This window comes from Sebastes fasciatus, chromosome 3 (assembly GCF_043250625.1).
Source record: "Sebastes fasciatus isolate fSebFas1 chromosome 3, fSebFas1.pri, whole genome shotgun sequence".
Lineage (NCBI taxonomy): Eukaryota > Metazoa > Chordata > Actinopteri > Perciformes > Sebastidae > Sebastes > Sebastes fasciatus.
The window spans coordinates 34,206,217-34,233,823 of NC_133797.1; the positions used below are offsets into that span (position 1 = coordinate 34,206,217).

Sequence of the window (27,607 nt, forward strand, 5' to 3'; positions counted from 1 at the left end):
TCCAGCAGAGAGGAACTGTGCTCATAATGTATTGATGGGTCTTTGGCTGCTAAAATATTTTGACCTCATTTGTCAAAAATGCCCTATTGATTGGCTGACAGATCACAACTCCATAAACTATTGATTAGTTTACTTACATATCAGGATATTATTTTGAAAAGATCCACCGGATATTCAGTGCTATTCTAAAGCCAGCTTGTCTCCTGAGAAGTGAAGGAGTATAACGAGGCAACACGGCTGACTGTCCTCACTCGCGCTGGATCCACCGAGAAGTTAAACCGTCCAGGAAGCAGCAGCTCTCTTCTCCTCTCCTCTCCTCTCCTCTCCTCTCCGTGAGACAAACGACACACTTTTTACCCACATGTTTCACAACAACGCAATTTTTTGGGGCAAATAACACCTCGGATATACAGAATGACTCCAACCTGCAGCGACTCCTTCACCTCAGACTCACAGACGGAATAATACTAATAACAACGCTTTAAAGGACATTAACACACACGAGGAAGAGGAGACTTGCTGAATGAAACTTTGCAGCTTTTGTCTCCCGGAGGGATAAAGAAGCACTTTATGGGTTCTGTGTTTCCTTTAAAATAAGAACCGAGTTGTGACTGCTGTGGAACCGCTGGATGCTGGATGGGACGCAGATGAAGATGTCGAAGTTCCAGGTCTGGAGGTTAGCAACGATGTCAGAGGTCGCTCGTTTTGTAAAATGATTACTGGCAGAACCGACGGTCAAATAATGGTCAGAAGATGTCTAGTGACGTTCAAACCGTTCAGGTAAGACACAAAGAGCTGGTTTCTTCTGTAGTTTAGCAGTGTGGTTGGTTAGTATTGATTAAAATGTGTTTTCTTCACTGCTTACACCATGGTGTTGTGTGTGTCACCTACACTCAGACATATGCATACACACACCAGATGTTTCTCTATCAGATTGAGATGCACATGGATACAGATGTTTCTCCATTAGATTGAGATGCACATTGATACACATGTTTCTCCATTAGATTAAGATGCACATGGATAAAGGGACAGCTATAAATCATGAACATGATGTATCTGTTTTTATGTTTTTTGTATTTTTTCCCACTCACAATGTTGTTTGAAGAAGTCTTTATAGATATTTAGATCAATATCCTCCTCACAAACACTAACCATACACTTCCATGCAACACACACACACACACATACACTTGTCTTTTTTGATATATTTACTGTATTGTTATTGTTGTTATTATATATATATCTTGTCCTAATTGTTTTGTTATCACTATTATGTAGTCATATTATTTCTTTATATTAATCTTGTCTCTAGGTGGAGGCTTCAGATAAGCCCAGTGTTTTTTTTTTGCCTCTTCCTGCACTGTATATTATTCATTTATTTTGTTATGTTGTATAGTCTTAAATTGTGCACAACAAATAAACAAATGAAAGAGCCATTGTAAGTAAGCATGTAGTACCAGTCAGGCGAGCTCTAACTTCTCCCTGCATGGATAGCTCCATTATCACTTTGTGGCTGCATGGGCTGAATCTGTTACACATGTTAACCACTTTTGAACCACAGTTGATACTTTACAGTCCATTGAGCCATGCTGTGTCAGCATGCTTTATTTCATTTGCCCTGATAGATAGGTATATAGAGCATAACGGCAGGCTTTGAATTTCCTCTATTCCTCTTTTCTTAATTCTGGGAGTTGGAGATTGTGGTACAAAAAGCTAGCAGATCTCCTCCAGTGGATTCACCTTTTACCCACTTTCCACCCGCTGCTAATACTGCTGGATTGTCTAAACAATCTCTCTAGTGGGCCGAGGCAATGATGCAGCCATGTGATGGTTTGCATTCATGCTGCACTGAATTACTACACCTGCTGTCTCCTCAGTAGATGAAGCACTTATTCAAACACACCCAATTAAGCAGCTTTGTGACAAAAGCTACACTATAGCCTTGACAACACAGGCAATGAGAGCTTGTCACAACATGTGATTTGTGTGTGTCATGCTCAAAATTAAAACAGGTCTGATTCTACTTTTGATTTTATTTGATAAGGACGATGCAATTTAACATAGTTCCAATACAAAGCATGAAACTGATGTGCTGCACAGAGAGTTTATAGCTATTGCTGATTTTCAACTCTTGTTCCTAGTTGGGATTTTACATTAAACTATACAGCTTTATATATGATAAAACCACAATACACTACAAATATGGAAATACAATAAAATACACATACCACAATACACCAATACACCTTGGTAATTTGCTATAAATGGATACAGCTCTGTTTTGCTCTGTTTTGCTTTTAGCCAGCACTTAACCGTTGTTGTAAAGGACTTTACTGTATATCTGGAATTAATTTGATTTCCTTTGGTAATGTGTTTGAAAGCCCAGATATTGGTTTCCAGTCATTTTATTATGAGTAGTATATTATTTGGTGCTTTTATTGGATAGTTATGACAGGAAAAATACACAAAAACATTGAGAGTGATGAAGTTACCTGGCCAAACTTCAACTTTGGATATAGAGCACCAGTAGAGAGATTTTCCGGCAATAAAGATAGCAGTGTTCCCACGCATCCTGGAAAACCTGGAAACGGTTGGGCAATTTTACAGTCATGGAAAACACATGGGAGATGAGGAAATAAGTCAAATATCCTGGAAAATCTTGTGTTGTCCTGGAAAATTATTTCAACATTCTCCTATTTTCCTTTAGTTGAGAAAGAAATACAGGCTATCTATCAGAGCTATGGACATGAGCAGGGGTTCTCAAACTTTTTGGGGCCAGGGACCCCTTACAGGGGAGAACATTTTCCAAAGACCCCTTCTTAATCGTAACACAGATTAAGCATATGCTCACTACCATTTGTATTCTTAGATTTCATTGGAAATAATTGTGTAAAAAGAAACACATTTCAATTTGAATCATGTTAAGATACGATGATCCTTTATTAGTCCCACAGCGGGGAAATTGGCAATAGCATTGAACGTTAATTCCATTTATGTACCTTTTAAACAGGGTGATTTTATTCAAATTGCATTTAGAGTCAACTGGACAGCATTTATAGCCCACATTTCAATAATTGATGCTTAAAGCTTTCAGAAAGTGAACAGTAGCAAGACTGGTATAGTCCTAATAAATCCAGATATTTAAACTTACAGTGTAAAGCTGCTTCAAATAATGGACTTATTGATGGATACAATATGCTTGTTTTATTGGTGCAAATGGTCCCCATCTATAGATTTGCACTTTTTAATGGTAAAGCACAATTTTGTAATTCATAGAAAATAATTTTGCGGACCCCCTAACGGAGTGCCACGGACCCTATTTTGAGAATCACCGAACAAGAGTATTTTCAACAGGCTTTTATGTTGTGGAAATGCTGTGAACACACCCCCATGTCACCTCACACGGTAGCACATACAGGTTGGATGACATTACAACTTAAGTATCTGAAACTCTGAATAATGTTAATTACATTATCCTTCAAATGTAAATATTAGTCACTGCTCGCTGGTTTTTATGATGATATTATTCTAGGATCAATTTGTCATCATTTATAAGCACGTAAGAGATGATTTCACAGATAAGTTATAGCCATAGACGGCTCGTCTCTTAAATCAGACGTCCACAGAGGGGAACATATTAGTGTATGACGTGATCCGTGTCTGTCGTATCAGATCATCACTGGAAAAAGTCCTGGAAAATGATCTCCTGAAAAGAGTGGGAACCCAGAGATATAGGTTTGTCCTGATTTTTAGGCAGGAGGAATATTAATTGAAACGTCTGATCTTAGGTGAGTTCAGGTGCCAGGAAAAAGTTTCTTGGAAAACACCACAATCTCCACCACACTTGGCAGAGCGCTTCAAAAATCATCTACATGTTACCTCGAGGCAAAATCTGATAAGGCTATATGTGAGGAAGCCAATTAGCTGATAGCAGATCTCTCCTTCTGATCCAATTATAGGGAGCGGAGCATTTACTTTAAGCCTGTTAATTAAAGACTCGTCAGGCAGGACCGAGGCCTAATCCTCTCATATCACCCACCTAACGCCACTTTGGAAAACGGCTAAATGATAACAGGGGAAACGATCGCCCTAGGACAGCATCAGGCCAACTTCTGCACACCCACATGAGCTAGATATCTTCTTTTTTTCCACCTTCATTCTCTTTCTGCTGCTTTTTCCTGCACACATAAACACACACGGGCGTATTAATCCTTCGATCACAGAGAGAATAGATAGTGTATCAGAAAACTTCATGCTAAGCTGTAAAACCGGGCAATTTTGCTTCATGTCCTCTGTGTAACCCCTTTATCTTTCAAACCATTCAGTTTTCCTGAGAATGGAAAACAAATAGCTGAAATGTATAAACACTTCTCCTAAAACAGCTCAGTATTTCTGATTTTCAGCTTCCACCTACTTGGTTTGCTGACCATATGGTAGTATAGTAAATGCATAATCCACGCAGGTATAAGTATCTCTGGATCACGGCGTCCTATACATGAAAAATAATCCCTTCTCCGTACCGATTGTTTGGGATTGGATTCGCATCAGTTAATGTATTGCTGCTCTGTGGTCCTCCGACAGTGATTGAGCTATTCTAATTCATCCCGCAATATGCTTGGAACAGATGGGGGGGTAATGTTTTATTATTTCATAATATTACAGTATCCTGGGAGAGACAGAGAGGTAAATGAGGAACCAGAGTGAATGAGCATGTGCCAGGCCAGCTGCTTAGACGCTGGGACTTTGAAGTAAATACAGTATGATGATAATTTCCCCATGTTTTCAGTGTGTAAATCAATATGCTACAGTACATGCAACGGGGAGCGGTCGTTGACATGCTGACACTTTGCTTTGAAGCTTGTTGGTCCAATTTAAATCACATTAAAGTGTTAATAATCAGTGTCCGCCACCAGCAAATGAAGTGTGTTATCAGAATTGGGCAGTCTAAAGTTCAACATGTATTCACTCTTGGCCTGTCAATCGATTAGAGTATTTAATGGTGATTAATCATGATTAATCATGATTAATCATGATTAATCATGATTAATTGCAAATTAATCAAATTTTTTTACTGTTCAAAATATACCTTGAAGGGAGATTTGTCAAGTATTTAATACTCTTATCAACATGGGAGTGGGTAAATATGCTTGCTTTAAGCAAATGTATGTATATATTCATTATTGGAAATCAATTGACAACACAAAACAATGACAGATATTGTCCAGAAACCCGTTATTTAACATCCTTAACGACAAGCTAGTCTTCACTCTAGCTTTAAACCCGAGCCCGCTACAACCTCTGAAAATCGATTGCGTTAATGGATCCATGAAATTGGTGGCATTAAAACAAATTTGCATTTATGGCGTTAACTTTGACAGCCCTAATTCATACATAAATTACAGTTTGTCTTGTTACAAGTGTAATCTGTGCTGTAATTCATTTGATCTGGCTCAACATGTAATCTGATCACTTTGCTTCCAATATGGAAAACGAAGATAAATTACATATTTAACTGGAATGACTATAGCTGTAATCATGTTTGATGCAACCCATTAGATAAGAGCCGTGATGGTTCACCGTCGATATGTTCATGTGTACAAAAGTTACCCCTCAAACTGCCACATTGTCCTTGAAGGCGGCGTATTACGACTCAGGACAAGACACATGGGCTCTGTCTTGGAATATAAAGCCACCCGGGGAGCTTGCCAAGCCACCAACGCTCTATACTTAACAGATTATTCAACATCATCTTGAGCCCTTTGGGTCAATCAGATCACTCCGGCAAATGCTCTTTTAAGTGGCCATTCTTCGTCGCTGTTGATGGGAACTCATTTCTTACGGCATCATTAATATTAACAGGTTTTTTTTCAGAATTTTTGCGTGACTGGAGCTACTTACTATTCCAGGAAGTGCTGTCGGATTTCACACTGGGGCCGTGCATTCAAGCAAACAGCCCTTGCCTGCCTGGCTTTGAAGAGAAAGCAATAGTTATGAATAATGTATGCATTTGTTATGTTAACATCGAATTTTTCCAACCTCTGATGCAGAAGTTATGAGTTTAAAAGGTTACCTGTGCAAGGTTGGCCTTAAATTATGAAGTGAATTGTGATAATTATGCCACACCAGTTCCTTTTCTTCCTGCCGTTTCATCACATTGCTACTGTACCATTGCTTGATACATTCATCATATGCTGCCTGGATATGATTAACTGCGTGTTTGTTATAGGAGCTCTATATATTATATAAAATTACAATGCATTTATGATGAGAACATTTAGGAAAACAGCTTCAGCTACTAAAATATGTAATATAAGCACTGGAGTGTGAGCTATTCTTTGTCACATATAAATCTGCCTTTGTGCTGCACTACTTATACGAAATCTTCCAAGAATGTTCTCTTGTGAGGTTTAGCAGCAGAGCAGCAAGCATTTTTAAAGTGGGACTTGTTAGTCATGAAGGCTGACTGCTACTTTGTCCAACGGATGAGAATCACAGACAGCTTTGCCTCTCCGGTTCCCCAAAGAGTCTTGGCATCATAAGATAACCTTTTGATCCTTATACAGTGAACCGAGTAGCTTAACTAGGGCAGGATTTACACAGATACAAAAGACCTGATTTTCAGCTCTTTTAAGTCAAAGATGTGATTCTCTCATGGCTGTCTAACCAGGGAGAATCCACACGCAGAGTCTCATTTTATTTTCCCTTCGGAGGCACCGGAGCGTTTCGGATATCAGATCTGTGCCACAAAGTGGGCTAAAGAAGAAGTTTATGTTTCAAAGCTACATCTGCACCGCAGATCGCAGCCCACATCCTGGTGGATTTTGAAATATGACCACGAGTGACCATATGACCAATATGTAATATATATTTACTGTAATTGGTGGTTCACATTTTTTCAAGTCTATCGTAAAACAATACTGACATGCCCACGATGCACATTGGAGGAGTTATCGGTGGATGAAATAGTTCCTGCTGTCCATACTAGCTATGAGGAAGCCCACTTCATTTGGCTAACTCAGGCTGCTGAAGCATCATAGTAGCTTTAGTTAAACCGAGGACTGAGGATTTTGTCCCCAATCACTTACATTAGAATCATACCAAAAAAGGATCTACTCTGGGTCAGTATAGACAAGAGAAACTAATGCAGCAACCAATCACTCTTTTACTGTACATACTGAATCAGTATTTTTTTTAAGACTAGTACATTTTTTAAAGATTTTTTTGGGGGGCTTTTTGCCTTTTTTAGATAAGAGAGACAGGAAAGTGGGAGAGAGAGGGGACGCAATGCAATATTCACCTCCCGTTTTATGCGAGTGACGGGGCGAAAAAACATTCGGTAGCAAAGCACATTCGCGTGGAGTTAAACTTTGGTGAACTTTCAGCACGAATATCACCTCAGCAGGCAATGGTCACTCGCTTGCATTCGCGCATGTGTGACCGTTCTGCTGAAGACTGTATTCCATAGCCCGTTTTTGTTGACCTCATTTTGTGTTTTTTCAGACACAAGAGGCCTGAGTGAGACCAGTTTTTGTGCTCAGAGACTTCAGTTGTCATTTGAACTATCTTTACACTCACACCTTAAATGCCTGAATGTTTTTAGCTGTCTTCTGTCCTCTTCTTGCCGTCCCCTCTGCGTGCCTCTGACATCCATTTTGCCTGCACTTAGGGCCAAACTGCTCACCCTTACTTTGGCAGTTGTCCTAGATGTCTGCCAACCGATGACATCAAAACCCTGAAATGTTTCAAATGCCCTTTGGCTTCAAGTTTCTAGCTTTCTATGTGTGATCGCTGCTCTATTTCTGCTCTGCCTTCTGGATGTGCTGCCTGCTGTTTCATGACTGCCTCTCTTCCTCCTTCTTCCTCATCTGCTCTCCTCTTCCCTCACCCCCTTCTCTTTGCATCTATATTTTCCCTCCCTCTTTTTTTTTCACTGCCAATCATTCTTTCCTGCAAACCTGTCTTCCATAATTGTCGGCTTGTTCATCTGCTATTCTTTCACTCTGTATCCACTCCTTTTTTCTGCATCTGAATATCTCACTATGCACCTCTCTCTCTCTTCTCATTTACATATTTCCCAAACTACTCACCCAAAACATCTATTTACCTGCCCTTCCCTATAAATATGTCTATCTATCTCAACTCCTTTTTTCATCAATTCCCTCTCTCCTCCCCCTGTGTTGCAGGATATTCGTGGTGGGAATCGGCTTCTTCAGCCTGTGCTTTCTAATGACCTCTCTGGGGGGGCAGTTCTCAGCCAAGAGACTGGGGGACTCCCCCTTCACCATCCGCACAGAAGGTACTGACATGTGCTGTATGAGTGAGAGAGTGCATTTGTGTGTTTGTGTGTAAACAGTTCCCTCACAGAGTTGAAATGCTTTAATGTCACTGCATATTGCTGAGCTATAACTCTTCGTGGTCCTGCTGGCACTTCACTGCCATTTGCCACTTTGTCATAGCTTCACCGCCTGTCACTGGAAACATGAAATGGCCTGGAATAGTAGGATGAGGCGAAGAAATCATGAAGTAAATGTAAATGACATTGCAGAACCAATGTGACCGGTGAAACCTTCATAAGAAAACGCTGCTTTTTTTCTGTAGGTGTGGTCGAGTGGTGAGAGATAAATCAACGTGCTTGTAAAAAAAAAGATGGTGTGTGGGACATGGAGGTAGAGACGCCAGCCAGTAGCTTGAAAGTTATTGGTCTGATCCCCAGTAGTGACAGCAGGGCGGATGGCTAATATTACATCTGTGGGTTGCTTTCACCCTCACTGCTTTCAGGGATTCTGCACTGATGGCAGCAACAGTATATGCTGGGGCTGTGTGCATGAGACATGGGAGTGGGCAAATATGCTTGCTTTATGCAAACGTATGTATATATTTCTAATTGGAAACAATTAACAACACAAAACAATAACAAATATTGTCCAGAAACCCTCACAGGTACTGCATTTAGCCTTAGAAAATATGCTCAAATCATAACATGGCAAACTGCAGCCCAACAGGCAACAACAGCTGTCAGTGTGTCAGTGTGCTGACTTGACTATGACTTGATCCAAACTGCATGAGATTATCATAAAGTGGGCATGTCTGTAAAGGGGAGACTCGTGGGTACCCAGAGAACCCATTTTCATTCACATATCTTGAGGTCAGAGGTCAAGGGACCCCTTTGAAAATGGCCATGCCAGTTTTTCCTCGCCAAAATTTAGCCCAAATTTGGAGCGTTATTTAGCCTCCTTCCCGACAAGCTAGTATGACATTGTTGGCATCAATCGATTCCTTAGGTTTTTAGTTTCATTTGATACCAGTATCTTCACTCTAGCTTTAAAATGAGCCCGCTACAACTTAAAAATCGCAAGTTGTGTTAATGCGTCAAAGAAATTAGTGGCGTTAAAATGAATTTGCGTTAACGTGTTATTATCACATTAACTTTGACAGCCCGAATATATATATATATATATATATTATGAAATATATATATATATATATATATATTATGAAAATACATGTGAATATGTTTGGTGAAATGCTGTTTACTCAACCGAGAGTAATTATGCATAATATAAAGCAGAATTAATCCATTTAATGATGATAGACCGACAGTAAATATCACTCCACTTTTCTTGCACTTGCATCTTTGATGACTTTAGGAGGAACGATGTGCAATCCGGCCTAAAATGCATTTTACAGCTCCCCTGAATGCTCTCAGGATTCTCTGTAAGACTCTCCATCATATGGAAGTCCATTAAAACAAGCCTATATAACTTTAGCTGTAACCACAAGTGGAAATTACGGTATGATGACGCATCGAATTTCCCTTCATTTCCCGAGACTGTCGTGAGTCAGTGGTCGAGTACAGAAGACTAACATTAGCCACTGGCAAGCACAAAAGACATTTTCACTAACGAAGACGTGGGGTCGTGAAGAGTTGAATGAGGGTCGGGTATGGAGGGATGAAAGGAGGGTTGAGGGGTGGGATGAAGCAGCACAAGGGGATGAACGGTGGGGTCGAATGGGGATCAATGATGGGCCTGTGGAGGCGTCAAGGAACCCAGGGAGTGGGACTCAAGGTGGAGCACGTCTCGCTGAGCTTCGGCTTCATCATCCCCCTGCGGTTCCTGTATTGAGAGAAAAGGAATAACAGGATGTGGGAGAGAGGGTTGCGAGAACTAAGACACATGGGAGAGAAAGGGGTTAGACATCCCTATACACATAGACACAGGTAATTGAATTAGGGCGAGGCGTTGTCTTGCTCCTGCACTTAAGTGAAAAATAATAGCTTCATTTAGCACTAAACAGTCTCCATATTAAGATATGAGAATGCACAGAGCAGAGCAAATTTTGAGAGCAAGTGAGGTCACAATCATGACTTTGCATGCAAAGTGAAACTGAGAGAGCAAAATTAATACATTAGAGTTACCTGCAGGGGAAGCATCATACTTTTACACAGTTATGTTGAGATACATCTCAGCAAATTAATTTGTCCACAGACATAACTGTGAAATACTGTAAATATTAGAGGTGCCGATAGGACGTTTTACAAACTACCGTTATCGGCGGAACACAGCTCTGATAGTGGCCGATGGCTGCCCAGCTGCCACCAGTTACACAGGGACGTTTATCACTGTTTTGCAAGAAGGCGCCATACACAAAGTCATAAAAAGTTCTCTCTTGAATATATAAGGCAACACTATCGGTCGACCTCTAGTAAATATACCTCCATGAATTTCCACGCTGCACATTGGTCGCTGAACTTGTATTGCACAGTGTCCGGCAAAGCCATATCTCACCAGAGAAATTTCATTAACACATTGGCCGGCCGGCGATATCACATGACCCGGAGTGAAGGCTGACTGCCAGTGGCGAGGCAGAAAAAAGAAAAAGAAAAGAAGAGTGCCATTGTAATCTCCTGCTGTACAAGGTGCGAAGATTGAAAGTCAAAGGCCATTTTGTGGAGGCCAGCCACTTCTCACTACTGCTGCAGTTAAAATAAGAAATCCTGTGCTCTGAGGGCGCTTCCACATGTGTGTATGAGCAACAGTAGCTGAAGCATGCCATGTGTCAGCCTGCGTGGGCGAGAGAGCAAGTGAAAAACAGAACAAGTGCTACTATTAGTGCGAATCAGTCAGGTGTTGGTGCTGTAATCTGTCAGAGAGAAAGATGAACCAGTGGAAATGGATACAGAAAACAGCGGATTTAACTGAATGCATTGATGCAGAAGCATATTCTAAAATCAGGCGCAGTGTGTGTGAGAGAGATAATGGGACTGGAGGAGGGGGGTGGGGGGATCTTTTGGGATTACTGTGTTTGTGATAAATTGAGATTACTGTGTTTGTGTGATAAATTAGGATTAGTGTGTATGTGTCGGTGTCTTGATTAATCAACTAGTCATGCGCTGCAGCCGGGAAGACATCTGGCGCAAGCTCATTAAAAACTGCATAGTGTCCACCCGTGCTTCCCCATAGGAGTTTACTTTGTGTGTGTGTGTGTGTTTGTGTGTGTGTCTACATGTATTTGTGCGCATCCCTTTTATGTACTTAAATACTTTTGTGCTTCTCTATGCAGAAAAGCTGCCCGTATCTCTATCATCTACACAGTGGGCCTGCCTGGGTACATTTGTTTGTGTATGCCCCACTATTTCACCCTCTTTATGTGCGTCTCTGTGGTCTACTACCTCACACTGTTTTTGCTGCTTTCTTCCTTTTGTGTGTGTCTGTGTGTGTTTGTGATGAGCTGGCAGGAAATTGGCTGTTAAATGGGGCGACAGCAGCAATGTGGGACAAGATTGAGACCAGAGAGACTGATCCATCTGCTCTCTGCAAATCAGCCCCGCAAAACAACTGGCCCTTTCATTAAGCCTGCAGTCACCACCTGCAGAGCAGCAGCGCGCACGCACACACATGCATGCACGCACAGACGCACACACACACACACACACACACACGCAGAGTCCCAGTCCCGTGTTTCATTAACTACATGTCAAATCTGGCAGACCTTCCATGTGAAAATATGCACCATTGCCAAATTTTCAGCTTCAGGTCTTTTCACACAGACCAGCAAAGCAGAGCTACTCTACTGTGTAGTGACTTTAGCTGTGGTCAGTTTTATTTCCCTTGTAGACATTTCACCGTGGTAATAAACTGTTATTTTAGAACATTTTTCCACAGGCAGATTTGGCTTTATCATCACCATGTTTTGTGACCGTTTCACAACTAAAGACATTTCGGATTTATGGTCAGGGAGCAGCTAGGGCCAAACGATTACTTGTTTTTATGTTGAAATCTTATTGCTTGATTTATTAAAATCGTAAGACCCACAATTTTAAGTACAATTCACATAATTAATAGTGTCTTAACAAGGTGCGCTAAGTAAAAGTTTAAACTGGCGAATGATGGTTTCATTATTCATACGATACCAGAAATTTAGCAGGCGATAGCAATACCAGTGAAATTCCACGATTCTCTATACCAATTCTACACCATGGTAAAAAACAAAAACAATAAATCCCATGTACTTCGACATCCACTCCTTTATTACCGTTTTACATACTGGTCCTCTCTATTATCTATTTTATATTGTTGTGAAAACATCGCTTCCAAACAACTGGATTTATTCAAGTTTCTCTCCAAAGCTACATTTTACAAGATTACATTTGAATACATCGTGATAGCGTTACAATTTACCTTTGCCTAATACTCATTTTTACTAAATAGCATCATGTAAATCAATGGCACCTCCCACGTTGTTGCCGGTAAGCAGCGCAATCCTGCACAGAGCTAACAGCTACCGTTAACCAGCTCTCGTCCCCTGGATACGTCGATAGTGAGTTTACTGCGTCCCAAACACATTTTCTATCGTCCCTGGTACGACGGGACGCCGTTAGTCTCGAGCCCTGACTGTACCTAGGTACTGTAAAAAAACGAGTACCGTCACATTTTCCGAATTTTGGAATTGACTTGGTATCGAAGTATCGGTTCTTGTGACACCGCTGGTGAATTAATTTAGCTGTAGAAAACTAATGTTAGTTCTGTGAGTTGGCTGTCTATGGTCTCTCTCTGCATGCCTGTGTCTCTATAAAATATCTAGGTGATGGCTCCATGTCAGATTCAGAGTGGTAGCTGTCGCAAGTAGAGTTGTCTGAATATCGGAGTAACATTTTCAGCACATAATATCATTGTTGTAAGCTTATCACCTTAAAAGCTCTGCGTTGAGACCTCCATGCTTCAGGGCTGTGAAGCGGTCTGTCCTGTCAGCCTGTGAGGCTATAATGTTATTGTTGGCAGCTATAGTACAGAGCGGTCAACAGTAGCATTGAATTAGCAGGTGTCACCAGTCTCATATCAACATACTGATTGACTCTTTCATCAAATGTACAGCTGTTATCAATATTTTTTTTGGTTTTTTTTTTTAACCTTTATTTAACCAGGTAAAATCAATTGAGAACCAATTCTCATTTACAATGTGGCCAAGAGGCAGTAGCACAGTCCACACAAGTGACACAAACATCACCGATACAATACAGTATGACAAACACATGAGAAAATGTCTAAAAACAGCATAGGTAAATTAATAAACACTATGTACAAAAAAAGGCGGATTACTGGATGTTCTTTGTTCTTTGTTAAATACTATGTTGACAACAAATACTCGTTTAGTTTCTATAGTCTAAAACTGTTCAGCTCCAGGAGCAGTTCTCTTATTCTGACATTGGTCTGAAATGTTAAAAGGAGATTTTCCAACTCATGCCATACATTATGTATCTGTAAAAGGTTTATTCCCAAGTTCAAACACAGCCTTTTTTACTAAGAAGTGACTTTGTCATTACACAGCAAACTGTCAAAGGCTGTTTTGTTTTGTCCATCGCCTTCGGCTCTCTCTCTCTCAAACATGACCTCTAAATGGAAACGCTTCATCGCAATAATGGGAAAGGTGCATTTCTATAAAAGATCAGCGTGTCCTTAATAATCATCGTAAGTCTTTCATACACAATTGTGAGCTAAAGAAGTGCAACATATCCATAACCGTTTTGTTCCTAATAGCCCACAGCAATCCTTTAGTCACTATACTGTCCGTTTCTATTATCTCAAAATATGACTGTGTTTGGATGTCATTATATAACAGGGTCCTGAGTTGAGGACGTCTGATGATGTCAGCAGCTGTCATCTTATCATTACGCGTTGTGTTGACAACAAGGCCAACAGGAACACATGTAGACAAGATGCTTTTCTGTATATAAATCAAATTCACAGGATTTCATCGTGCCTTAGTCATTTTTACACAGATATTAGCCTGCTGTTTGCACACAATAACAGACAAATTTGTGTAGGGCTTTGTCACTATAGTGGGAGCCGCGCTGATAGCGATTGTTTGGGTATTAGCTGAATTCCGTCGCCACCTCTTGCCTCCGTGGATTATCGGCTTCCACTGGAGGTTCAGAGTGCTGGCTTGTCGCTCAAATCCCCGTCTCTCTTCGGTGACTCACAAACTCATCAGGAGCTGTGAGCCGGAGATGGAGAGGTAGGGGCTCAATAGTGAAAATGAGAAAGTGGGGGAGGAAGACGGAGGTGGAAGTAGAGTAGAGATTGTTTGTGTGTGCATCTGTGATTAAGCAAGAGAATGAGATTTCTAGAGGTTGCTTTGCTCACCAAAGAGAAAGATGAAAAAGCGGGATAAAAAGGTACATAACCAGGTTTTTTTTTCTCTAGATTCAAATAAATCAGACATAAGGGAGATGTTAGCTTGATCAAAGGCCCTCCCTATGGAGCTTGTTTATACGCTGCAGTTTATTACATTAACAAGGACCCATGACAGTCTGTTCACCTTAAGCATGTTTCTCACTGGTGTTCTAGCTGAAAGACTCAGAGCTTTCTCACTGTCTACATGTAGGTGGGTCCCTGCTGGGAGAGACAATATGATTTTATATTTTTACCACAGTTTGAAATTTGTGCAGTTCTCTCATCTGTGTAGGTTTAATGGCTAACTGCATGAGAATACTGTCAATCAGAGACTGTGCTTTATAAAATGGCAGACTTCTAATCGCCACGAGGAGAGCACTCTGTCTGGAAATGCCGCTGTGCTCCGATCCAAGCAGGGGCCGAGACTAATGGTTGTTTGACTCGCATTAAACTCAGTTCTGTGATGTTCGTCTGAAAGTTTCCACGCCATCAGTCAGAAAAAGACTCACGCCGATGTGTCACATTCCCAGGAGACATTTCTACTTTCGTCCTAAGAGGACCTCCGCCGAGAGAAACGCTAACTAACAAGTACCTGCAGCTTACGTCCGTATGCATTTCTTTTGATTGTCATAAAGTGTATATATTTCAGTGCATCAGTATGCAGTATAGCTGGTACCGGTTGAGCACACCAGACTCCCCCGCTCTGTGGTCCCCTTTCATGTTTTTTTCACACTGGATGTTCATCTCTCACACATTCCCTGCAGTTATGTTTCCTTCCCATCGCTTCATGTCGAACAAATCTGGCATGACAATCTTCTGCATGTCGCTGGTGCAAGGTGCAGCAGGGGAGTCAGTCGGGGAGTACACTTTATCAGTGCACTCGTAGCCTGGGGAGTTTCAATGGACTGTGTGTGTGTGTGTGTGAATGTGTGTGGGGGGGGGGTTTATGGGTTTGTGATTCTCTCCGGATAACACCATAAACTAAGTGCCAAAAATATGAAATGGTTTGGGAGTGTATGTGTGTGTTCCAAGCTCGTGTTCTCACAGTGTAGAAAGATAGAAGATCTCCCAAATTCTAAATCAAGGCAATTTAGACACATTTCATTTTGCTGGAGTCTTGTTTTTTTTACCAGGGACTTTGACATTAACGTTCAGGTTTAGAGTTCAAATGAAGGGAGGGTTTAAGGTAAAAGTAGAGTAAGTAGGATCGTATATGTTGGAAGTTCCATCACCAAACAGTGCCGGAAACCATCGAGTTTGGGTGTAGAATATGTAATAAAAGAGATCATTGGATCTCTGTTCACTGGAAATTCCAGCTTACCTGATTTGGTCACATGCTCAAATAAAAGATTAAATATGATTTAGGATGGAGCATTAGTCTAGTGTGTATGGCATGAATGAAGGATTTGTTGTGGTACTGATTCCCCAGATTTCAACTGATCGGAAAGAAGCCTGAGAATCAGTTCCCAAAACACATAATACAGAAAGATTTACTTGGAGAAACAAATCTCACAAGTGCCTTCATAATGAAAAGAAGCCCCTTAGTAATAATGAAAGAACACCCCTTCAATTATAATAAAATGCCTCTTCAATAATAAACAAATGCCTCTTGCAGGAATACCACTAAGATCTGCCCATGATGCAGGTAAACTAATGGGAAGTTGTTCTTTAATATTCACTAAAACTAGGTGCTCAAAATCACCCTCAATCAGAAAAGCAAAGAAGTCTTATAAGATCTTAAAGACCAGAGTTTCTGACTTAATTTGCTAAAATGAGGATCACAATATCCTGGGGGTGTAACTCCCCACCTCTCTTAAGGTCTAAATAAAAGGCGTCGTCACAACCTGATTGGCCAAGAGGAGAAATACACCAAGCTGCTCTCAATTCTTAATTAGGAGTCAGTCCCCAACACCCTGCACAACAGGTGATCTGAATTAACCTCCAATCAACTCAGGGGAATTGTCACAATGTGATAAAATTAATTGGGAAAAGGGAAATGACAGCAAGTACTAAAGAATGACGGACTGCTGTTTTTATTACCGTTCTCAGTAAAGTTCACAGTAATAAGTGTTCTTCAATATTATAATAATTCTGAACATTTAAATGTAATGTTGGTTTATGGTGTTATGAGAAGGGCATCAGGTCATTTCTCCCGCTGTGTCTGTTTGTTTGTTTGTTTTGCTGTGGGGTGGTTGGATGGGTAAACCTGTTTTGTGTTAAAAGCAGCTAAGACAGGTGATGTTGAAGAGTGACTTGCAGGGATAGGACATGGCTGTGTTGTTGATGTGGTACTTGTGTGAATCGCTGCACTTGTGCATGTTTATTGGCTGGGGGAGCACTACAAGTAGGCTGTCTTTCGTTTTCCAAATCCATGTTGGAAACTGGGGAAGGGGAAGGGGGCAAATGAGTCAAAATATAGCAGACATTTACAACAGAGGTAACAATGCATAGCTATAGATCTTGCAAAAGGGAGAGTATCCTAACAGGCTATGCAAATATCTCAACCCCTGTCAAGTGTAACGTTAGATGTGATTCGAAACAATCACATAAAATGCGTAGAGTGGTTCTGTTTATACTGCCCGCCTGGAGGCCGCGTTTCATAGATAATTCATAGATTGCTACGCTACCACTTGTAGCATTGTGGCCGTGCAGACTGTCTGCGCAGTCAACAACAACAACAAATTGGCAGTACGCGGATGTCTGCACAGAACCTTCACGTACACCCTCTGATAACGAAATTTACGTCACACAGAGCCACTATTTGTGCTTAGCTGAATACCGGATTTGTATTCGTCTCCACTCCTAGTGCACATACAGGAAGTGCATCAGATGTTTTATATCATCTAGTATTTTTCATTCAAATTAGTGACAAATGCTTATTGATCTCCATCCATATTGAGCTAAGCAAAGCTGAGCGTTAATCAATGAAAATATTATATCCTTATGAACTAGTTGCACACACCTAATAGCTCCATATCTTTACCACCAACAAGTACAGTATGTTTGTACCTGTATTTATTTTACACACTCCGTACTTTTATAACATTTATAACTCTCCTTCCCAACTTTGTTTCCCCGCTGTGCAAACTTCAGGCCATTCCCCATGTTATTCCATCCATAGCCCATTCCTAACACCAATACATATTAATGAGAAAGCCTATCCAATTTCCAAGTAGAGAGGGCCATTGTTCTGACCTAAGTGCTATTACCCGACCGTAAATGAGAAATTTCTCCACTGCACATTATATTATGGTTATGTCTCTGGGAAGGTTACTATGCAGCAATATGCTGTCTCAATTACCCAGCCTGCATCAGGCTTTGTCTACAGGTCGCTGGCTCATCGTTTCGTCCGCCACAAGCTGGTTATTTTCTCGGGTCCTGATAGCGTCATACTCAAGCAAGCTTGAGCTTCCTTTCTGCAGATATACACTAATGGTGTTTACAACACCATGGCCTCTGTTGCTTGACAGTTTTGGGAAGTCTACCGATTGTATTGCTATATGTCTGTGTTGACAAAAAAAAGCAGTATTTGTCTGGTTCCTTTAGTGGTATGGGCTGATAAGGTCATAAAAGCACACCAAGCATGACTTGAGAGTATTTCTTTCCTCTTTTCTCACCTCTCTCTCATTTCTTTCCTTCAGAGATGCTTGGTAATTGACAAATAATAATTGTAGGGTAGCTGTATCTTTTTCTTTGTTTCCTCAGCTCACTTCTGCTTATTCCTTTGCCCTCTTTTTTTTCCCGCTCTCACATGGCGTGCCTGTGTTGAATGCGGTTGGAGTGTTCTTTGTCTGAAAAGTGACAGTAATGATCATGCAGGGGAATTCATTTATTTGACACAGAGTATAGTGGAAGGGTGATGAAAAGGCGAAGAAATAAAGCTTTCCGAACCATTTTAATATCTTCAAAGTGACAGATTCATAAAATTCTAAATAATGAAGCTTCGGTTCCGATGGTTAGCAGACAACCATCAGTTGGAGACAATATCAGAGAGCCAGTCCTTTTAATGTGCAGTAGACCGTGCCTCTTGTGGTGTCTTCTCGCCAGTTGAAAAAGATCTAAAATGATCTATCGTGAAATGGTTTTAAAGATGGATATATGCGCAAAGGCACTCACAAGATACTAAGATGCTAACGGCAGTAATGTAACATTTAACATGGGCAAATCATCGCTATTTTTGTCTTGTAATATATACTGTAAACAAAAGATACCTTTGCCATGACATTGGAGCCTTCAGGGTCTCCACACTGCATCCTTCTTGTGTATCGTGTAGGGGTGAAGGAAAATCGATATAGTATAATAGCGCTATATTTTGCGTGGCAATATTGTATTGACACATGGATGTCAAGTATTGATCTTTTATCATATAAACTATTAACCTCTTAACAATCCGACGGCTATTCTGTCTTTCAGAGGTTGTAGCCGTCTTAAACTATAGAGTGAAGATACTAAGGAATCGATTGGTATCAATCATGTCATGTTATCTTGTTGGGAAGAACGCTAAATAACGCTCTAAAGTTACGCTACATTTTGGCGAGGAAAAGCTGGCATAGCCATTTTCAAAGGGGTCCCCTTGACCTCTGACCTCAAAATATGTGAATGAAAACTCGGAGATAAACAAAGTGAAAACTGTATCTTATTAGATAAAACAAATGTTGATAATTTGAGGTTGAAAAAGGTAATAAATTGCGATATATCTTATCGTGACTTAAGTATCATGATAATATTGCATCATGGGGCCTCTGGCGATTCCCACCCCTGAACAAGTATCTATCTTATGTACAGTGCATCAGTCAGAAAATACACACAAAAAAGATTACATTGTTGCAAAAAGTAAGAAAAATCACTGCTCTTCAACTAAGGCTTTCAAAGTTTCTGTTAATACCACATGGGGGAATGAGGGATTGTTGGAAAATCTTTCTCTTAGAGAAAACACTGCACACAGAGCACTGCTAAGCAGGGTTGTAAATTAGCTTTTTTGTCCACCTGCCACTGTGGCTGGTGGATTCCAAATTTTACCAGCCACTCAACAGATATGTTTTTGGCTGGTGAGTGAAGCAAATCTAGCAGCCACTTGCATATTTTCCCAGCATTTGGCTGATGGCTGGTGCTAATTTCTAACCATGCTGCTATGGAAGGAAAGTGGCAACATTCAGTTTATCACAGTAAACAATAGATTTAATGGGAAGTTTAATTTAGCAGTACCATTAGTGATACATGCCATTAATCATGTTTAACAGGTGTTACGGCATGTTGTTTGAACAATTCTGCAATATCTGACAATTTATATATGTGGAAAAAATGCATAATGAGGCAAACATAAACACAAACAAGGAAACTGATTGGACTCATTCATGCATACTATTCTCCGTGTCACAAGAACACACACATGAAAAGAGCGTTACAGCACACAGTCTTAATTGCATGCAATACAAAAATATAACTGCCCCTGGTATGGATGGGTAGAGAAGCAAAATTAGGCTTAGAAATGCATGCATCAGCTTCCATAAATAAATTAAGTTACCAGCAATGGTTTTTATATTGGTGGCACAGTAAATCCCATATACTGTATGCACTGTATGTGAAGGGCTTTTGTTGGATACGGTGCTTATGTCGCAGCAACAATGCCTATGAGGGGCCCTGGTGCTATTTCAGGAAACGCTGCAAGGAGGAAGCGACATGTCTCTTAGGGCGGCAGAGATGCAGCTAAGATAGACAGATGAGGAGGAAACAATGGATGAGAGAGATGGCTCTAATAAGAGTTAACTCTGCTCTGCTTTCACAGTGCAATACGCTCCTGTTTGATTTGCATCATTTGCTTTCTGTCTTTTGATCTGGCTGCTATTTCGAGAGAAGTAAATGTCATGTTTGTCAGCAGGTTTGAAATTTTGACACACAGGGACATAATCAGTGCAGTTAATAATGAATTAATAACCACCTGTATGGGTTGCCCATGTGTCAGCCCTGTAACTTACTGATATGAGTTTTTTTTTTTTTTCTTGACGACTAAACATAATGTAATTTCAAGTCAGCGTCAAGAGAGAAATGAATGGGAGCTCAAGTGAGTCTCTCAAAGCACCAGACAGGTGGACTTAACTTCATCTGAGTGTGTTTATTTACGTGCGTGTTTGAAGGCCCTGTTTGCAGCACCTGGGGAAATGAACTGTCTGTGGCTGAGGTGAATTGGAGGGGAGAGTGATTGCTGAGAGTTTAGGAGAGGAGGAGAAAGCTCAGTTTAGGACAGCTGAGATGTTTTCATTTTGAAAGAGGGGGGATACACATGGGCGCAGAGCTAAATTAAGATGCATGTGTGCTGAAAACACAAATGCGCACTCGTCACGCCGTCAGTTGGAATTACGGTCAACTTCACTGCATCTCTCTTTTCTCCCCTTCGCTTCTCTCTCTCTCTCTCTCTCTGTCTGCCACGCGACTCACACACAAACACACACACTCTCAAACATGCGTCAGGCGTTCCTGTGCTTCCAATAATCACACCAGCAGCAATGATAATAGCTGTTATGTTGCACAACTGTCAGCAGTGCGTGATAATGTCAGGAAGCTGTTGATGTTTGCCGCCAGGTCTTGTCATACACAAACACTCACAAAAGCTCTCTCTAATGGTTGTCTTATCAGCATCCGTATCCAATAACCGATTTATGTTTATACCTCTATGAGGTGTAGTTTGGTTTTGATAAATGTTACTAGTTGAAGGAGGAGAAGAGGCTTTCATTGGCAAGCATTTCTTGAGTGGAAAATCTCACCTCTCACTTTAATGTATGTTACAGAAATAAGAATGAACTTAAATGCATCAAACCACTAGCTACTTGTTCTAAATATTTGGAACATATTAATAGGTAATGTGACACAGAGGGTATACACTACCATTCAATAGTTTGGAGTCAGCTGTTCTACTGATGTTTTTCTTCTTTCCTTCAATAATGGCTATTTTAATAGATATAAAAAGCAGTTTAATTCAGACACCAAATGTATTATGCATTATTTTTTGGGGTTGTCCGTCCGTTTATTCGACCCATTCTTGTGAGCGTGATGTCTCAGAAACGCCTGGAGAACATGTCTTCAAATTTGGCAAAAATGTCCACTTGGACTCCAGGATGACCTGATTCGATTTTTGATTTTCTGATTAAATCCAGTTGTTTGAAGGAGATGTTTTCACAACAATACAAAATAGATAATAGAGAGGGAATTATGACCTGTTAACTGGGATTTATTGTTTTACTCTTGTTTTTTAACCGTGATATCGAATTGGTATAGAGAATCGTGGAAGGTATGAAAAAATAGATGCTGCCGAAGCCTTGAATTGATTAATCGTCAATATATTGAAATTATTTTGCTTCAAATTTTGCTCTTGCCTCTTTAAGTTTATATTCAACATAAAACTTAATGATCTCAATGAAATGTACCGAAACAAATGTATATATGTGACAAAAAAAAAGGCAATTTATTATTTCGGCCAGTAAAAAATCTGCTTGGTTTTTAATTTACTGGTCCCTTTGGCCGGTGAGTCAAAAAGTTAATTTTGGGTGCTGATGTATTACCTTCTTGGCACTGGGTGTTCTTGAATGTGAGACAGTAATTAATGGATGTAGAATACATATTCTGTGTGTGTATACTGTACAGTATGCATAAAGTCAAACATTGTATTCTTTTCCATGGCCGTATATTGAATGGTAACACGCACTTCAATGCTTTACCTAGACGTATATGCTGCCTGCTGATGGCTTTCTTTCACTCAGGCATCTTTTTAGCAGCTTACTGAGCTGATCTGGTAGCGTGTGTGCTGTACTGCCAAGCCTTGGGCTCTTCCTCTCTCCGGGAAAGTTAAAATGGCATTACCTGTCAGCTCGGATGATAGGGCCCATCCATTTCTCAGTAAATAAAAGACGTGCCGCTGAAGCACAACAGAAAAAAGCAATTTCTAAAAGGTTTTCCCAAATCTCTCATCCTTTGTTTCTGTCATGTAACATTCAGTAGATTTGTCTGCTGAGAAATGCATCACGTTTCAATGGAAGCGGCTTTAACAAGCACAACCATTTTTCCTTGTCAGAAACACTCACCTCAATGTGGTGGAGTGCAGTCGCTTTCCTGGGATTTACAAATAATAGCGAGAGTTTAATGCTGTTCACTTCAAGCACAAGTTGAGCTGCATTCGTAGAGGCAAAGCGTGAAACACTTATGATGTTGTGCGGTTATTAATTATAGCTTTTGGCTTGTTTTTGCAGCCTCAAAATGACTTAATCGTGAAAAGCTTTGTATGTCTGCATATAAATGTCCGTGGGTGCGAATACAGTACGTGGGCATGCGTGCCAACATGTTGTATTCGTCCCTGCATACATGTGGGTGTGTCGGTCCAGATTTAAATTTCTTTATCTGCCTCTGGGAGATCAAGTTGGATTAATCCGTTTTGATTGATCGCTCTCATTTCCTTAATGGACCCGCTCAAGGCGCCGTCAGTCTCCGTGGCTCCCATCGGGCTGAGAAAAATGAAATGCGTCCGACTCAGCATCCTGCGGTCGGGGAATATGGGAATACATATGAAGCTGTAGTTCATGCTGTAGATTATTTACGCATACAAACCAGCGGCCTGATTGTTTCCCAACATACATAGGACATTGCATATGTATATGCACCAACCACCTCTCTCTCTCTCACACACACACACACAGCTAACTATACCCACAAGCTTTTGAAGCAGCTGAGCTCAGACAGTTTAGCAAGTCGATGGAGAAAATTGCCTGAAGCCCCTCAGCACAGCTTTCTGCAAATAAAATCCATGCTGCATTCACATCGAGAAAAAATGTTCACAGCAATTAAATCTACTTTACATCTACATTTAAATGCACCCAGCTGTAGAGCAGTTAGAGTATCTTCTATGATCCCATGAGATTCTTTTGCCCGTGTAAATTATAGATGTGTAATCCACCCCCTGTCTGTGGCGTCCATTGTTTTAGTCCCTCTCTCTGTCTTCTCACTACTTTCTAAATGTATATGTGGTTCTGTCTCTGCTGCTGCCATCTGCCATGTAACATGCAGGCACGTTACACTCTTCTGCTCTGGATGTCTTGTACGAGCAGTGAAGTGTCTGTTGCTGCCATGTTTCAACATGGTTTCTATAACACAAACTGCAGTGTCCAGTTATCAAGGACTTTTAGACCATTAGTTTGTCTCATGTGTTTCCCTCGCTTAGGTCTTATTTCTTGAGTCCCCATGAAAGTGGACCACTGCCTCTACCTTTTAAACTAAACGTCTGCTGTCTGCAGCTGGATAGATCAATATCATACCATCATTGCCAGACCAACCAGTGTCACTGCTGTCAACGGCCAGACAAAATCATTTAGGTTAAGCTGTGTTGTGCGTGTCTAAGTGACCACGTATCATCGTTTGTTGGACTAAGGTGGGGAGTGGAAGGAATAAGTGCCAATATTCTGTCACACTTTAGCTACTACAGCCATTTCTCCAGTGCAAAGTGGTTATATTATATCCAGCATCACAACTTTGGAACCAAAGCCACACCACTGAAAGGGAGTTACGGTACTAGCTTATTACAGATAGTACAGATATATTACATACAGTATATCGGCCGATAAGTAAAATATCTTGGTCATTATTCTTTAAAAAAACAAATGGTTTGTAAAAAAGATTGTTTGTTTACATAATGTAAAAGACATTACTATCCACTGATATATTGTTTTGGGATAATTGTTTTAACCCCAAAATATTGATATTGGTATCAGCCTCAAAAATAAGTGTCAGTCTGGCTATATTGGATATATACATTTTTTTTAAAAAGTCAATAGGCTAATGAACCACAAGTCTGTTGCACCTGTGACCACACCCAACAGTGATGTCACAGTGTACTAACACACCATGCAGTACACATCTACATCACTGCAGCAAGTTAAATTAGTTAAACCGCTGGAGGTCAACAAAATGAAAATGAAAATGTCCCACCAGGAAATGGTGATGATCACAGTTTTTTTTGTTAAAGTGTTGAGATTGCACTCTAAAGAAGCAACAAAGATCTAGTGATATAAAAATAATATTACACTAACTTACATTAATATCACTTTGTGTCTGGCGGGCGGCTTTTCTTCAAAGAGACTCTGTTGGCATTGTTACAGAGGAGAAAGCAGGCTGCTGTAAAGCAATGACACTGAGTGGCACAAAAAGTGGGTCAGTCTTTAACAGCAGTAAAGCAAGCAGAATAACAAATAATAGTTATAGATTTCAGCTTTAAGAGAAACAAACTTATTCTTAGTGGAGAAACTCAGTTATACAGATCGGTCGATTAAACCAACTAATCGATTGACAAAATCGTATGAGTATTAGTCGAGTAAGAATTTCTTTGGTCGAGGACAGACCTACAATTTTGCATTTAAGGCATATATTGGAGAACACACAAGTACAAAGAATCGTATTAAATATGCCACACAAAGAACTGGTAATTAGATTATTTTATGAAGGTCAAAGTTAACGCCATGTTTTAACGCCATTAATTTCTTTAATGCATTAACGCAACTTGCGAATTTTACCTCATAGCGGGCTCAATTTTAATGCTAGAATGAAGATACTGGCATCATATGAAACTAAAACACCTAAGGAATCCATTGGTACCAATCATGTCATACTAGCTTGTTGCAAAGGAGTTTAAATAATGCTCCAAACTTACGCATTTTCTGCGAGGAATAACTGGCATGGCCATTTTCAAAGGGGTTCCTTGACCTCTGACCTAAAACTATGTGAATGAAAATGGGTTCTATGGGTACCCACGAGTCTCCCCTTTACAGACATGCCCACTTTATGATAATCACATGCAGTTTTGGGGCAAGTCATAGTCAAGTCAGCACACTGACACACTGACAGCTGTTGTTGCCTGTTGGGCTGGAGTTTACCATGTTATGATTTGAGCATATTGTTTTATGCTAAATGCAGTACCTGTGAGGGTTTCTGGACAATATCTGTCATTGTTTTGTGTTGTTAATTGATTCCCATTAATAAATATATTCATACATTTGCAAAAAGCAGCATATTTGCCCACTCCCATGTTGATAAGAGTATTAAATACTTGATAAATCTCCCTTTAAGGCACATTTTGATCAGATAAGAAATGTGCGATTAATATGTGATTCATCGCGATTAACTATTTTAATCGATTGACAGCCCTAAATTATATCTTTACCAGCCTTCACATTCACACACGTATGAGCAACGCAAACACACTTGGAACTGTCTAGTCGCTATCATCAATATTTCATAAGAACATCATCCTCAGCACAGGGGAATTAATAAATAATTGATTAGCCATCCTGCGGGATTTAATTACTGTGTTCTTTGCCCACATGGTGTTATGATTTGCGTGTTGTGCCTCTGTGCAAATGTGAGTGTGGCGTGGCGTGGTGTGCACGTTTGGGCCAACTGTAATCATCGCACACAATCACCTGTAAGTGGCCAACAATGTTTTCGACACACTTTGTTCCGAATCACCCTCTGCAATCACTAACATCTCATCCCTGAGTCAGCAACTAGTAGAATTAAACACAGTAGTGTCTTAGGTATAGCCGAAAGATAATGCAATTAGGCAGAGACCGCAGAGCCTCAGCTGCAGACGGAGGCTTATTCAAGCTGACGGGGCTGTCAGATTAAGCTGGGAGGGAGACAGATCAGAGTCTGAGCTTTAGTATATGTATGTGTTGATTTGTGTGTGTATGATGTGGAAAACTTGTACTTCAGGTCCATCTTCACTTAGATGAATAAAAGAATAACTCCACGAGCCCCAGTTCTCCTTAGTTGAATAAATGTTTACAACACAAATCTGAACAGAGAAACTTTTGGCACAGCCTGTGTGCACCGAAAACTTAAAGTAACATAAGATTCACCCAGCCATATAGTATGTCCTACGTCACACAAATTAAGTTTAAAAGAAGATTAAAGCAGATCATAACAATACAAAAGTAAAGCAAGGCCAGTCTGAAGTCATTTGGAGAAATGTCTCAGTTGTTTCTGACAAAGATCGAAATGAACTTGACTTAAAAGTATTGATCTACAACGCGCACAAAACTGGCACCTCTGGGTTGATGCAACATACCTGCTCCGTTCTCCCCAGTCAAAGATAAAGCACTTCTCCCTGCACATGTTAAACAAGATACTAAGAAATGTGTCACACTCGTCACACTTTGCTGTTGGGATTCGGGATGACTTTGTTGCGAGGAAGATTTGTTGACATAGTTCAACACGTTAATGTAGCCGCTAAATATGGTAAATTTGATGATGCATTGTGAGAATGTTTGCAAGTGCGGGCAGGAGCAGACACACACACACTGCAGAAGCAGACACACACACACTGCAGAAGCGGGATTAAGAAAACAGTCCCGCTTTTTCTGTTTCTGTGATATTGCAATAGGAAATAATACAGGAGTATTCCCCCTAAATTTTGTAGGCTACATTTTAAAGTGAACTGCATCACAGTCTGGTTCACTTTAAGAGCAAAATTATGAGGCTAGATAAACAATTTTGTGTTGTAGTGAACAATCTAATAGATGTGAAATGGTGAAATGGTGAAAACACAACAAAAAAATCACACCCAAAAAGCATGATAAAGAAGACGAGGTCCGTGTTTCAAGACAGGTCGCATGGTTTGCCGACATCGTCGCAGTCCCCTGACACACTGAGGATGTGCTGTAAATCACACGGTCAGAGACGCCAGCCAGCACCGGGGGAGAGGATCCTCCCACACCGAGCGGCCGTCTCTGACCCGCCAACCTATGTTGAGAAGTGTAAAAAAATATACTGTTCATGATGACCCCACATTCATCCACTAAAGTTCATGGGAAATTAAGCTATAAATGGCAAAAAAAATACTCTGGTTAAATGTTCTGCTGTGTTTTTTAATAGCTTCCACATTGTCATGATGAAAG

General features: G+C 40.5%; 1 protein-coding gene across 1 annotated transcript in view; it reads left to right on the forward strand.

Annotated features, from left to right (window-relative positions):
• The first annotated feature begins 217 nt into the window (after window positions 1-217).
• The window catches only part of LOC141764865 (alpha-1,6-mannosylglycoprotein 6-beta-N-acetylglucosaminyltransferase B-like), a 133,369-nt gene continuing 105,979 nt past the window's right edge, over window positions 218-27,607 (forward strand). Inside the window, exons 1-2 of the mRNA XM_074630523.1 lie at window positions 218-780; window positions 8,187-8,299. Of these exons, the coding sequence (XP_074486624.1) occupies window positions 713-780; window positions 8,187-8,299 (181 nt within the window). The 5' untranslated portion in view covers window positions 218-712. The remainder of the gene's footprint in view (window positions 781-8,186; window positions 8,300-27,607) is intronic.